Source organism: Schistocerca nitens, chromosome 2 (assembly GCF_023898315.1).
Source record: "Schistocerca nitens isolate TAMUIC-IGC-003100 chromosome 2, iqSchNite1.1, whole genome shotgun sequence".
Taxonomy (NCBI): domain Eukaryota; kingdom Metazoa; phylum Arthropoda; class Insecta; order Orthoptera; family Acrididae; genus Schistocerca; species Schistocerca nitens.
Genome location: NC_064615.1, coordinates 1,103,375,065 through 1,103,387,693, shown reverse-complemented (window position 1 = coordinate 1,103,387,693; position 12,629 = coordinate 1,103,375,065). Strand labels below are relative to the sequence as shown.

Genomic DNA, 12,629 nt, shown 5'->3' with positions numbered 1-12,629 from the left:
CTATCATTAACAACTTTACTTTTGATTAGTGTCAACATATCTTAGAAGCATTATGGAAGAGTATAAAATCCATCACTGCCAGACATATTCTTTCATCCACTGCCATAATGGTAGTAAAGTTAGGAATTGCAGAAACCAGTATAGCTAACTGTCGAGAGTGTGGCAGGGGTTCGTGTTACAGGAGGAAGCAGCCTCGTGTTTATAGACCCATCATCCCTGAGACGTTCAACAACAGCAGCGACAGCAGCAGTAGCTGCAGCCGCAGCTGGCCAGGAACCAGTTACCATGGCTACAACTGCGAGCTGTCTTGCAAGGGCATTCGGTATCGTTATGCGCCAGATTGCAGACCTTCTTACAATGCTGCAAGATTACCATGCACTAGCACCGTCATTGCCACGCACTCTTGACATATCGTATCAGGAGTCACTTAATTTGCAGGTAATCTTGACTGTGAGGTTGTTGGATATTCTCTAGTGCAATCTATGCATTACTTTGTCTGAATTGCTTTGTTAAGAATTTTTAACTTTCTGGTTTCTTTTCAAACTTTTCATCTCATTGTAAATGTAATTGAATTAATATAATTTGCTTAACAGCCTCATTTATGACGAATGAATTTGTAATTCTGATCAACATGCACACAGTTTTATGCCTGTGTTACAGTTTTTTTCCCCGCTCCAATGTTGCAGTTATACTTGGAGTACCGATTGAAACCAACATGGGATTGGTTGGTGACTGTTATGGACTCTACTGAAGCTCAGCTACGTTTTGGTGCATCTTTGACACATTCATCTGATCCAGCACATCCAGGACACCCTCTGCACCAGACAGCAGGCTTGGGGCTTGGTGGTGTCCCAGGTGGCCTTGGGGGTCTTATTGGGCCAGCAGCTCTTTCCCTCTCCGTTTTAGGTGGGAACACTGCAGGAAGCAGTTCCGCCAATAGAAATGGTGGCACAGGGCACAGAGCCAGTTCTGCTAGCTCGACACCTCCAGTCGGTTCATCTTCTGGCCCTCGAATTGTTGGGTTTGCTACTGGTGCTGATGGGCCGCGTACGACACGTGATCGTGAAGGTATGGCCTCTGTTACGTTTGTGCTCATAGTCCATGGTAGTAAAGGTGAAATGGAAATAACAAATACAGTAAAACCTTGCTTAAGGGGGGGAACCACATTAGGAGGCTGTTTGACAAATTTTGACAACATTTAATTCATATTTTGAACAGTTTTTTGTGAATTCTTTTTTAATAATTTCAGCCAAAATAAATGTGATGTCTACTGAAGGTTGAGGGTATAGTTCTCCGATTGCATGCAGTGTAGCCATTCCAATTTTCATCTGAAATCAAAAAGGTTTTGATTTTACGTTAATAACATATTTTCTAAGAATATGAACCTCAATGCAGGTGAAAATAATGAAAATTAAAAATTTTGCAAGTGTTGGAACAATTTACTTCGATTTCACAATTTTTTTCTCTAATCATGCAAAGAAAAATACCCTTAAAACCATGATATCATCGCACAAGTTGGTTTATATAATCTATGATTTTATAAAGAATCATACTATCGTTTTCATATTGATCGGTTCTATACTTTTTGAGTTAGACTGCATGCAAATGTGAAAAATGCCATTTTGAGATAAATGCATTTGAAAAATAAATTCTCAGAAACTAGAAATTCAAGGAAGTTAACAATAATGTAAAATGCTTACCTGTTAATCTATGATTCCAGCACCATATAGTAATCCTTATGCTTCCTCACAGGCTTCGTTTTGCGCTTGGCAGCAGTGCTTTCTGAGCTTTCCGAGCTTCCTTTGATTCCAATGAACTACGTCGATTCTGTTGGCTCACGTGCTCGTTATCCATTTGTTCGGCATAATTGAAGCTTTGTGTGCCTATTACAATGCCTGCCTCGTTCATGACCATCAGAAGAGATGAACTTCCTTCATTGAATAAGCCCACTGCTAAATACAATGCCAATTCAACGACTTTTAGTCAAGAGTAAAAGTGTTTAGGAGCTCATCGCCAAATAGTGGAATTAAAACTTTCATTCGCATTTTGTGCGTGGCCACGTAAACATCTCTCCAGTAATTCATCCCTTGATAAATCTTCATATATTGGAAGAATTTCCCTCTGTATGTCGGAGTGCAATGGAGTAGGGTGCAGTTCATGTTCCATTCCAAGGGCTGTTCGTTTCTGCCACTCACACCAGCTGTGTTCTCCCTCTGGGCAATGCTCGGGTCAAGGATTTTCATCCATCGAAATCATATGATAGTATGTCGCCATAATTGCTTTTTTCATGTCTTGCACTCAGCTCTATGCTCATAAAAAATCTAAACAAATGCGAATTTCACTTTGAAATTTTGACAGCTTATTCTTAGTTAAGCTAATGATTTATGCAATAAAAAAAATAAAAATTAAAAAAATCTGATTTTTTGAACCTCCTCATGTGGTTTCCCCCCTTAAAGTTGTAAGTAGTGCAAGATCCTGTAACTTTCTGCCTTTCTCCTTTTTCTTTTGGAGGAGGGGGGGACATTTTGAAGACCTATCATATGTAAATGATACATTTTAATAGAACACTAATCTCACCTTTGCTTTTAGTGGCTCATTTTGCAATTATAAATTTATGATAATCTTAGTCTCCAATTCTGTTATACCTCCATTTACAGTACACACATTTCATTGTTGAACACTTTTGTAGATAAAAGTACAGCTCAAGAACTCCATTACTTAAAAACCAATTGGTAGCCATTTTAATATCATCACATTTACAGCATATCTCTGTCATTTCCTTTCACAGATAAGGGTTGCATGATAACTTAACTACTGATCTGCACACATTTATGAAACGAAAGGTACAGTTTATAACATTTCCCAGCACAGCGTTGCACTTGCTGCATGAATACTGAAGTTATAGTAATAGTCACTACTTTTTCCATAAGTCTCCCATCTTATGCTTTTTTCCTTCATATAAATTTTTGACTGACAACCATACAAAGTTACAAGCTATACAAAGCAATTTTGTCATCAGATTCCTTCCAAAGGCAGCACTAATAAATGATAGAAATTGCAGGTGAGACAGCTTCCATATAAATTTCTGAGCTTCCATAATTTAAATCAGGACTCCTTTTGTTGGCCATTAGTAGCTTACACAAAACATTATACATTGTAATAACAAGCTGTTTTGTGTCGAAACATGGATGGTAAAAAACTGGAAACATATAAATAACTATTTCCAATTACATGAGCACAATTTCAGTCAACATGGGATGTAAAATTTCTTAGGAATCTAATTCAATTTTTACAGCTTCTTTCATCATCACAATTCATCTCAAATTATGAGTCTTCAGAATGAAGCTGCAACAAATCATGTTTTATGGAAAAGTTCAATATTCTGTAGGAAATTCACAACACAAATGCTAATTACATATCATATTTTTTCAAAATCCAGGATGTATGAGATGTTGTGTCCCATCGCTCTCCCACTTCATCGCTATCTCGGAATTGCTGTGTCCCATCACTTGTGCGCCACCTATAACACCACATTCAAACTCACTCACATCTTGATAACCTGCCATTGTAGCAGCAGTAACAGATCTAACAACTGCCCCAGATACTTGTTGTCTTATATAGGTGCTGCCGACCACAGTGCTGTATTCTGCCTGTTTACATCTCTCTCTGTTTGAATATGCATGCCTATACTAGTCTTTTTTCACTCCAGTGTATGAGAGCAGTGATTTCATTTGGTTTTTCTTAGCGAAGTCACTGGTCTTCCGATGAATAAAGTAAATTTTAACATAGGTTTGCTGAAACCTAGAGAGACATGAGTTTTCTTTTGTTTTCCAAATTAATCTCTTTAAAGGAAATCAGAGTTTGTTGACTGTTTCTCTGAATTTAATTGTTGGGATTGAGCCTGTCACCTTTCAGCCATCATTCAAGTGGCATACTGTATTTGTGTGTCCACTTTCATGTTAGCTAAGGATTTTTCAAAATGAATGCAACTTATTTACACCCAGGATGATACTTATTTAAATTTTTCTTTCGTTTCATCATAAGTTTCATCATTATAAGCCATTATTCATTGATCAGTCAGAAAAGATACATATGTATAAAAATGGATGGGTCCTCATATTTTGTATATCCATTCGTTTTTGATGTTTTGGCAATTAGTTGATGCACATCAAGTGGGAAATGTGCAACTTTTCTAGCTGTTGTGATTCATTTTCAGTATTTAGTTTAGTGTTGACATTTGAAAAGGTTACATGTGTTTTTGAGTGCTCCGCAGATTTTTACTTTTGAAAGATGGATAAAAAAATTGCAGTAAATTTTGCTTGAATCATGGGATAAATTGCAGCACCTCATTTGAAATGTCTACTGAGGCCTTTGGACTAATCAACTATGAGTAAGACAAGAGTTTATGTGTGGTATAAACATTTCAGAGAGGGTCAAGATTATGACAAATCTCCTGGATGTCCAAGTGCATCAATTACTGACAACATTGTGGAAGAAGTAAAGACAATGGTTCTGTAAAATTTCAAATGAGCATCAGAGAGGTTGCTAATGATGTCCTTTGACTCATGCCAAGCAATTTTTCAGTTGTTTTGGGCATAAACTTATAACAGAAAATTTGTCTGAAATTGCTGAATTCTGACCATAAAACAATGTCGCATAGATATCGCTCAGGAATTGCTGACTGAAGTTGACAATGATCCAAAACTTCTAAAAGGAGTTTATAACAGGACCAACCATCACATTGGGAACTACGTGAAGAGCCAAGACCCAAAAAAGTTTGGCATGTTCGATCACATGTGAAGGTTCTTCTCGCTGTCCTCTTTGATTACAATTGTGATAGTGCATAGTGAGTTCCTGCCTTATCGTCATGGGGTCAATAAGGAGTACTACCAGGAAGTTATGTGCCATTTACATGAAGCAATCAGAAGTAAATGACCAGAATTGTGGCAGAACGACCTGTGGAAATTGAATCACGATAATGCTCCTGCTGACACCTCAGTGCTTTTTAATAGCTTTGGCAGAAAAAAAATCCATTATGCCTCAAACACCATGTTCACTGGACATGGCCTACTGCAATTTCTTTCTATTCTTGAGGCTGAAGAGAACAAGGAAAGGACATTGTTGTGCCACTATTGATTGGGGGGGGGGGGGGGGGGGAGGCACCAGAATAACCGGAGGAGCTGAACACCATATCAAAAAGTGAGTTTCAGAGTTGCTTCTGAGATTGGAAAAAGCTCTGGCACACGTGATTTATATCCAGGGGGGGATTACTTTGAAGGCAACAAAGTTTATGTTGATGGGTAAATAAAATATCTGTAAGAAAAACAAAAATCCCTGTTTTGATCACATCTTTTATGTGGCTGTGGTACCCGGAATGAAGAATATTTTTCTGAAGTTGTGCTCAGAAATTGATTTCTGAACATGAAATGCTCACTTTTAGCAATCAAATCCAATGTTCTGGCATGTAAATGTATTTTTGCTTTTGACTAACTTTTTGTATTATATCAAAGTCTGTATTGTGGGGCAAGAATGAACACGCGACCTCCTGAACTTAAAAGCTGCATTTCTTTCTTCATGTCAGTTATTTGTTTTTGCTTTGTTGTGAAGCAGTCGTGAAGCATGTGATGATTACAATTATACCTCAAGGGGCTAATCCCTCGTTGACAGAGGTCAACGTAAGTAGGCTATTGGATTCTGGGGAGCCTGCATCATGTGTGAAACAAAACTGCAAACCTACCAGTCCCTCAAAATCCTATCTAAATCACAGACACAAAATCAGACCGAAACAGACTTTTAAAATGCGGACAAAAAACATACAGACAAAGTTTATGTTGATGCGTAAATAAAAGATCTGTAAGAAAAACAAAGCAAGTTCTTGACAGTATGAGAGAACTTGGGATTGGCATACTGGCACTACAGGAAACAAGATTCAGGAACAAAAACATGATGGAATCAAAGGGATATGTAATTCTGAAAGGGAAACACAGTGTTGGGGAGCCAAAGCAACTTTTTATGTTTGGCACAGTCTTTGTAGTAGATCGTAGATACCTGGATAGTATCACTGAGTGGACGGGCATAAACGAGAGGCTGTCATATCTGACAATGAAAATAGGAAACAAAATGTATACCATAGTAAATTCACATGCACCAACAAATGACAAGAACAAAAAAGACAGAGCAGGAACTGAACATTTTTGGTCCACTTAGGATAAGGTAGTGACATAAGTGGACAAAAGAGGTGTCACTATTTTGCTAGGAGATTTTAACGCACAAATAGGCACGGAAAGGAAGTTTAGAGGTCCGGTGGGAGATAATCCAGCCCACAAGAGAACAAACAAGAATGATGATAGATTAGTGGACCTGTATAGGAGACACAATATGAGAATAATGACCACCCATTACAAAGCTAAGGCAAGCAAGAAAACAATGTGGTTCAGCCCTGGATTGGGGAAAAACAGCTAGACCCTGTAGCAATCTGTTACAAGAATCACAGAGTATGAACACAAAAATGAGGAAAAACAGCAGGATGGAATCAGATCACTACCTTGTCGAAATAAAATGCTGATGGATACCAACAGAGCAAGGAAACTTACGACCATAAACACCCACAAAATTGGCCTAGATCCTCTGAAAAAACACAGAGCAGAGTATGCAAAGAGAATGGTAGCTCAGAGTGATTGGAAGAGAGTGAGAGATATGATGGAAGAAGAGGCAGTGAAACTGGCCACTAACAATCAGAAAAGGAAGCAAGAATGGTGGACGGATGAATGTGAGAATGCAGTTGAGACAAGGAGGAAACCATGGATGAAATGGCGATCCTAGGAAAAGCAAGAAGACTGGTCGAAATTCCAGAATGCGAGAACAATTGCTAGCAAAACGATCAGAAATGCCAAGAGAAGTAGATGGAATGAGAAACTAGAAGCAGCAAACACAGCCTTCAAGAAACACGAATCACATATCTTTTTCAGAGAAATGAAGAGCAGAATTAAAGGCTTCGAGGCAAAAGAACCCTTCATAATAGGACAAGATGGCACAATAAAAATTGGTGGGGAAGAGGTGTGCGAGGAAATGGCTAGGTATTTTAAGGATTTGCTGAATGCAGAAGCACCAACAGTAAAGTGGACACACTTATGCTCTAGGGACGAAAGTCAGGATAGTCTATACTATGTACCCACCAGGGCAGAAGTAGCAGAGGCAATTAAAAACCTCAAAAATGACAAGGCATCAGGCAGTGATGGTATCTGTGCTGAAGAGATCAAGTGGGGTGGGCCTGAAATAGAAAGAAGTATGTACAATATAATAATGGATATCTGGAGAAATAAGAAGATACCCATAGACTGGAAAGAAGCCATTATAATACCACTACACAAGAAAGTACTGCATAGCTACAGGGCCATCTCTCTCTTAAACATAGGGTACAAGGTTTTGTCGAGAATTTTGCTGAACAAAGTTGAAGCACAACTGGGGCCGACAGTAGGAGAGTACCAGAAATACTCTGGTTGATGTTTTAGATGATGGAGGACTGGATGCTACAACACATTCAATAATAAAGGAAATTTTAAGTGACACTGCTGCCAGGATCAGGCATCGCAGTACGTTCCAGACAGCTTCGAAATAAATACAGGAGTCCAGCAAGGGGAAGGACTGTCACCAATTTTATTTAACCTGGTTTTGGATGAAATAGTGAGACAGTGGAGACAACTAAATAGTAACATGAAGATCAAAGGTGTGCAAATGGGTACAAGGTCAAACATAATGCAACAGTGGACTGCCTGGCATTTGCAGGTGACATAACACTTTTAAATGAGACAGAAGAAGATGCAAAGGCAGCACTAAAAAATCTAGCCGAAACAGCAGAAAACGTTGGACTGAAGATTGGGTATAAGAAGACCAAGACATTGAACACTGAGTCTGACTGGAGGATAGACGGCCAAGTGGTTGAGAAAGTCAACAGTTTTCGCTGTTCAGGGGAGAAGATAACTGGTGACATACAGACGAACAGTAGCACAGTAGACAGGGCACAGCTTTTGCAGAAGCTTCGGTATGCGGTGAAAACAACATATGGCAAGAAAAATCTGTCACGGAATGCCAAACTGCGACATTACACAGCAAATGTAAGAAATGCTGCTCCAATTGGATCAGAAACGATCTACTCGGCAAGAGAACTTGTTTACAGCTGGAGGAGGAGGATCAGAAAACTCGGAGACATATGGGGATATCTGGATACACAGAACACAACAGGAACTGTATGAAAATATTTAACCCATATCAAGCAAAATACGGAAGAGGAGGTTAAGATTTGTTGGGCACGTCATGGGGATGGACAAGGAGAGGTTGACTAAGAAGATGGAATGCAACATGTCCTATGGGAAACAACTGGGTGAAGGAAGTGAGAGATGACTGGAAGGCTGTAGGAGTAAAAAAAGGAATCTGCAGGTAATAGTATAGGACAAGGAGAAGTATAAAGGGTTGGTGGATGGTCACAGGTGGCCGGACACCAAAATCAAAATGTGTTAACAGAAGGAGGAAGAAACAGAAGCAGCGAAAGAATGAAGAGGTATTGGGAAGAAAGAAGACGGGCAAAACAAGCCACACGTGATCCTGAAGGGTCCTAACAAAGCAGGAGGAGATGAAGTGTCAGTCCGATATTCTGATTTTGCCCAGAATTACATGCCTGAAAATCTGTGCATTCTCTTCAAATACTTGCTGCTACGTGATGCTGTTAACTTCCCCCACTTCATGAAACTATTGAAACTCATATGTCAAATACAACTTTGTTTATTTAGAAAACATTTAAACAAAAAAGGTGCAATGAATCTGTTAGTGTCATAAAACTAGAGTATTGTGAACTTGATTCACTTTAGGTCTGAAAACAGTTGACTGTTGAGAGATTCTTTCTGGGAGACCAAATTAATATATATATATGTGTGTGTGTCTGCTTGTGTCTGTATATGTGTGGATGGATGTGTGTGTGTGTGTGTGTGTGTGTGTGTGTGCGAGCGTATACCCGTCCTTTTTTCCCCCTAAGGTAAGTCCTTCTGCTCCCAGGATTGGAATGACTCCTTACCCTCTCCCTTAAAACCCACATCCTTTCGTCTTTCTCTCTCCTTCCCTCTTTCCTGATGAGGCAACAGTTTGTTGCGAAAGCTTGAATTTTGTGTGTATGTTTGTGTTCGTTTGTGTGTCTGTCGACCTGCCAGCACTTTCATTTGGTAAGTCACATCATCTTTGTTTATATATATATATATATATATATATATATATATATATATATATATATATATATATATATATATATATATATATATATATATATATATATTCTTGAAGAATATTTTGTTGCATGTGTTAGTTAGTTACTTTTTCTTATAATTACTTCAAATGAATGTTCACTGCATAATATAACAGTGCATTTATTGCTTGATCATATGCGGTATGCTTTCTTATGGATATTTCAATTACTGTTTGATCTCCTGGATACCGTACTACAGCTACAGTAACTCATCCATTACCATGTGTATTAGCATCATTATTATCCAAAGTAAAATTCAGTATGCACCCACAAAACACTGAAGGACCATGCAAAAACACTTGTGAGTGCTCATCTCGTTATCTACAGCTTTATACACTGTATGGCGCAAACGCCTTCTCCTCCTGAAATAACATAGCATATCTGTAAGTTGTCCAGCATGTGCGGCTGCTCGACGACTGACGCCATCTTTCCATATAAATTACTTACATAGTACCACGTGACCTAACAGCAACTTCCGGTCTTGAGCTATTATCCCGGCTGCTTCTTGTTTGATCTGTGCATATTTATTTATTTGTGTGTTTTTTTAATATGTATTGTTTGTTAGTGATTCTTGTTGGACCCTTCTCAAAGGGGTCCCTCCAGCATCCTTTTGGCATTGCGTACTCCTTGATGTAGCTGTTGATATGTAAAAGCCTCTGCTGACGAGCTCCAACTGCTGCTCATAGTGCAAGGAACACTTTAAATAAATATCAATCACACAAAAAAATAGCTGTACTAACATAACTTATTGTGTGCAAAAATGCAACCTTTGCACTATTTGAAACCTGGTCTTGTAACAATATTATGAAAAGGAAAGTTGCTACTCACCGTATAGCGGAGCTGCTGATTCACAGATGGGCACAACAGAAAGACTGTCATAAATATAGCTTTCGACCATTAAGGCCTTTGTCAACAATAGATGCAGACGCACGCGCGCGCGCACACACACACACACACACACACACACACACACACACACACAACTCCTTGAACTCTCAGAATGTGTTCTATCAACTGATTTCTTCTTTTAATCAAGTTATGCCACAAATTTGTGTTCTTCCCAATACTAGTCAGTACCTATAATTAGTTATGCAACATACCCATCCAATCGTAGCACCACATTCTGAAAGGTCCTGTTGTCTTTTTGTCTGAAGTGTTCATCGTCCACATTTCACTTCTGTACAATGCAACACTCCAGAAAAATGCCTTCAGAAAACACTTCCTAGCCCTTTTCTATATTTTTGTGTACTTTGGCTATCATCAGTTATTTTACTGCCCAAATAGCAAAACGCATCTACTACTTTTAGTGCCTCATTTCCTGATCTAATTTCCTCAGCATCGCCTGATTCAATTTGATGTATTCTATCACCCTTGTTTTGCATTTGTTAATGTTCATCTTGTATCCTCTCGAGGCACTGTCCATTCCTTTCAACTGCACTTCAGAGACATTTGCTGTCTGACTGTATTATAGTATCAGCAGATCTCAAAGTTTTTATTTCTTCTTCCTGAACTTTAACACCCTCAAAATTTTTCTTTGGCTTTCTTTACCTCTTGCTTGATGTTCGGATTGAATGACTGCAGGGAGAGGTCACACCTGCCTCTCTCTCCCTTCTCAACCACTACATCTCTTTTATGCTCTTCAACTTGTATAACAGCCATCTGCTTCAGAATCACAAGAAGTGTGTTCCAGTCAACATTGTCAAAAGCTTTCTAAATGTCTACAAAGCTGTAAATGTAGGTTTATCTTTCTTTAACGTGTCGTCTAAGATAAGTCATAGAGCTGGTATTGCCTTGCGTGTTCAAACATTCCTCTGGAACACGTAATGATTTTCCCCAGTTTTTCCATGCTCTGTGCATAGTTTGTGCCAGTAAGTCTGGGAACATCTGGTGATTGTTAGATGGATTCCATTAACGTTTATGCCCAGCCTTAGCCAAACGATTTTACATGGAGCTACAATATCTATCTCAGTGGAGTGGATCTTTGGTACTCAGTATTTTTTTCCTTATACTTCTCTAACACAACCTTGTATGTAGTATCTAATTACCTTGCACCGACAAGGCTTTAAATCACAATCTTTCTTCTTTCTACATAGCTCTCTGGGAAACAAAGAAACCTAAGTCTCAGTTACTGAGGGACATTTCTAATAATTTGAAATGCAAACATTTTAGATAGTCCCTTCTGAGTGGAACAGGGAGTTTCCTGCTTGGTCCCAACTACAATCATTTTTAACAGAGCAGATATTTGCTTCTTTCAAAGTAGTAGTTTCCCTGCTACTTTTATTTTTTAACCAATGTAAGCAAAAATACAGATCATGCGTATGCGGACAGGTTTATGAATCAGTCACTTAATAAATACAGTATAGCAATTTATGCGTATGTGAACAGGTTTCTGTGCCAGTCACTTATCGAGAATGAGGTTTGCTGATGAACATCATTAACAGGTGATTTACAGATATTACAAATTTTGTCAATAGAAATACAGCAACATGCTAACTATTTACATATTGAATTTTTGTATTTAATTTTAATCTATAATAAAAGCCACACTACAGTGTGTTCAAATATGATACATGGAACTGATAATATGTCATATGAAATAGGTAAATAACAGAATTAAACAAACCAAACCATCAGCAAAGGCTGAATATTTTGCATAATAAATGCTTCAGTAATTACATTGGGGGGGGGGGGGGACCCTTGTAAAAACGAAACTATACCTTACACATGGACAAAGATTATAAAGTTTTGCACACTTAATGTAAAATTATTATATATATATATATATATATATATATATATATATATATATATAAGTGCTGGCAGGTCGACAGACACACAAACAAAGTCACATCATCTTTGTTTTTAGATATATTTTTCCCACGTGGAATGTTTCCCTATATATATATATATATATATATATATATATATATATATATATAATACTCCTGGAAATTGAAATAAGAACACCGTGAATTCATTGTCCCAGGAAGGGGAAACTTTATTGACACATTCCTGGGGTCAGATACATCACATGATCACACTGACAGAACCACAGGCACATAGACACAGGCAACAGAGCATGCACAATGTCGGCACTAGTACAGTGTATATTCACCTTTCGCAGCAATGCAGGCTGCTATTCTCCCATGGAGACGATCGTAGAGATGCTGGATGTAGTCCTGTGGAACGGCTTGCCATGCCATTTCCACCTGGCGCCTCAGTTGGACCAGCGTTCGTGCTGGACGTGCAGACCGCGTGAGACGACGCTTCATCCAGTCCCAAACATGCTCAATGGGGGACAGATCCGGAGATCTTGCTGGCCAGGGTAGTTGACTTA

General features: G+C 38.6%; 1 protein-coding gene across 1 annotated transcript in view; it reads left to right on the top strand.

Annotated features, from left to right (window-relative positions):
- Positions 1–12,629, top strand: part of LOC126237499 (E3 ubiquitin-protein ligase UBR5) — a 370,559-nt gene that overhangs the window by 217,018 nt on the left and 140,912 nt on the right. Inside the window, exons 30-31 of the mRNA XM_049947657.1 lie at positions 167–438; positions 687–1,068. Coding sequence (XP_049803614.1) covers positions 167–438; positions 687–1,068 — 654 coding nt within the window. The remainder of the gene's footprint in view (positions 1–166; positions 439–686; positions 1,069–12,629) is intronic.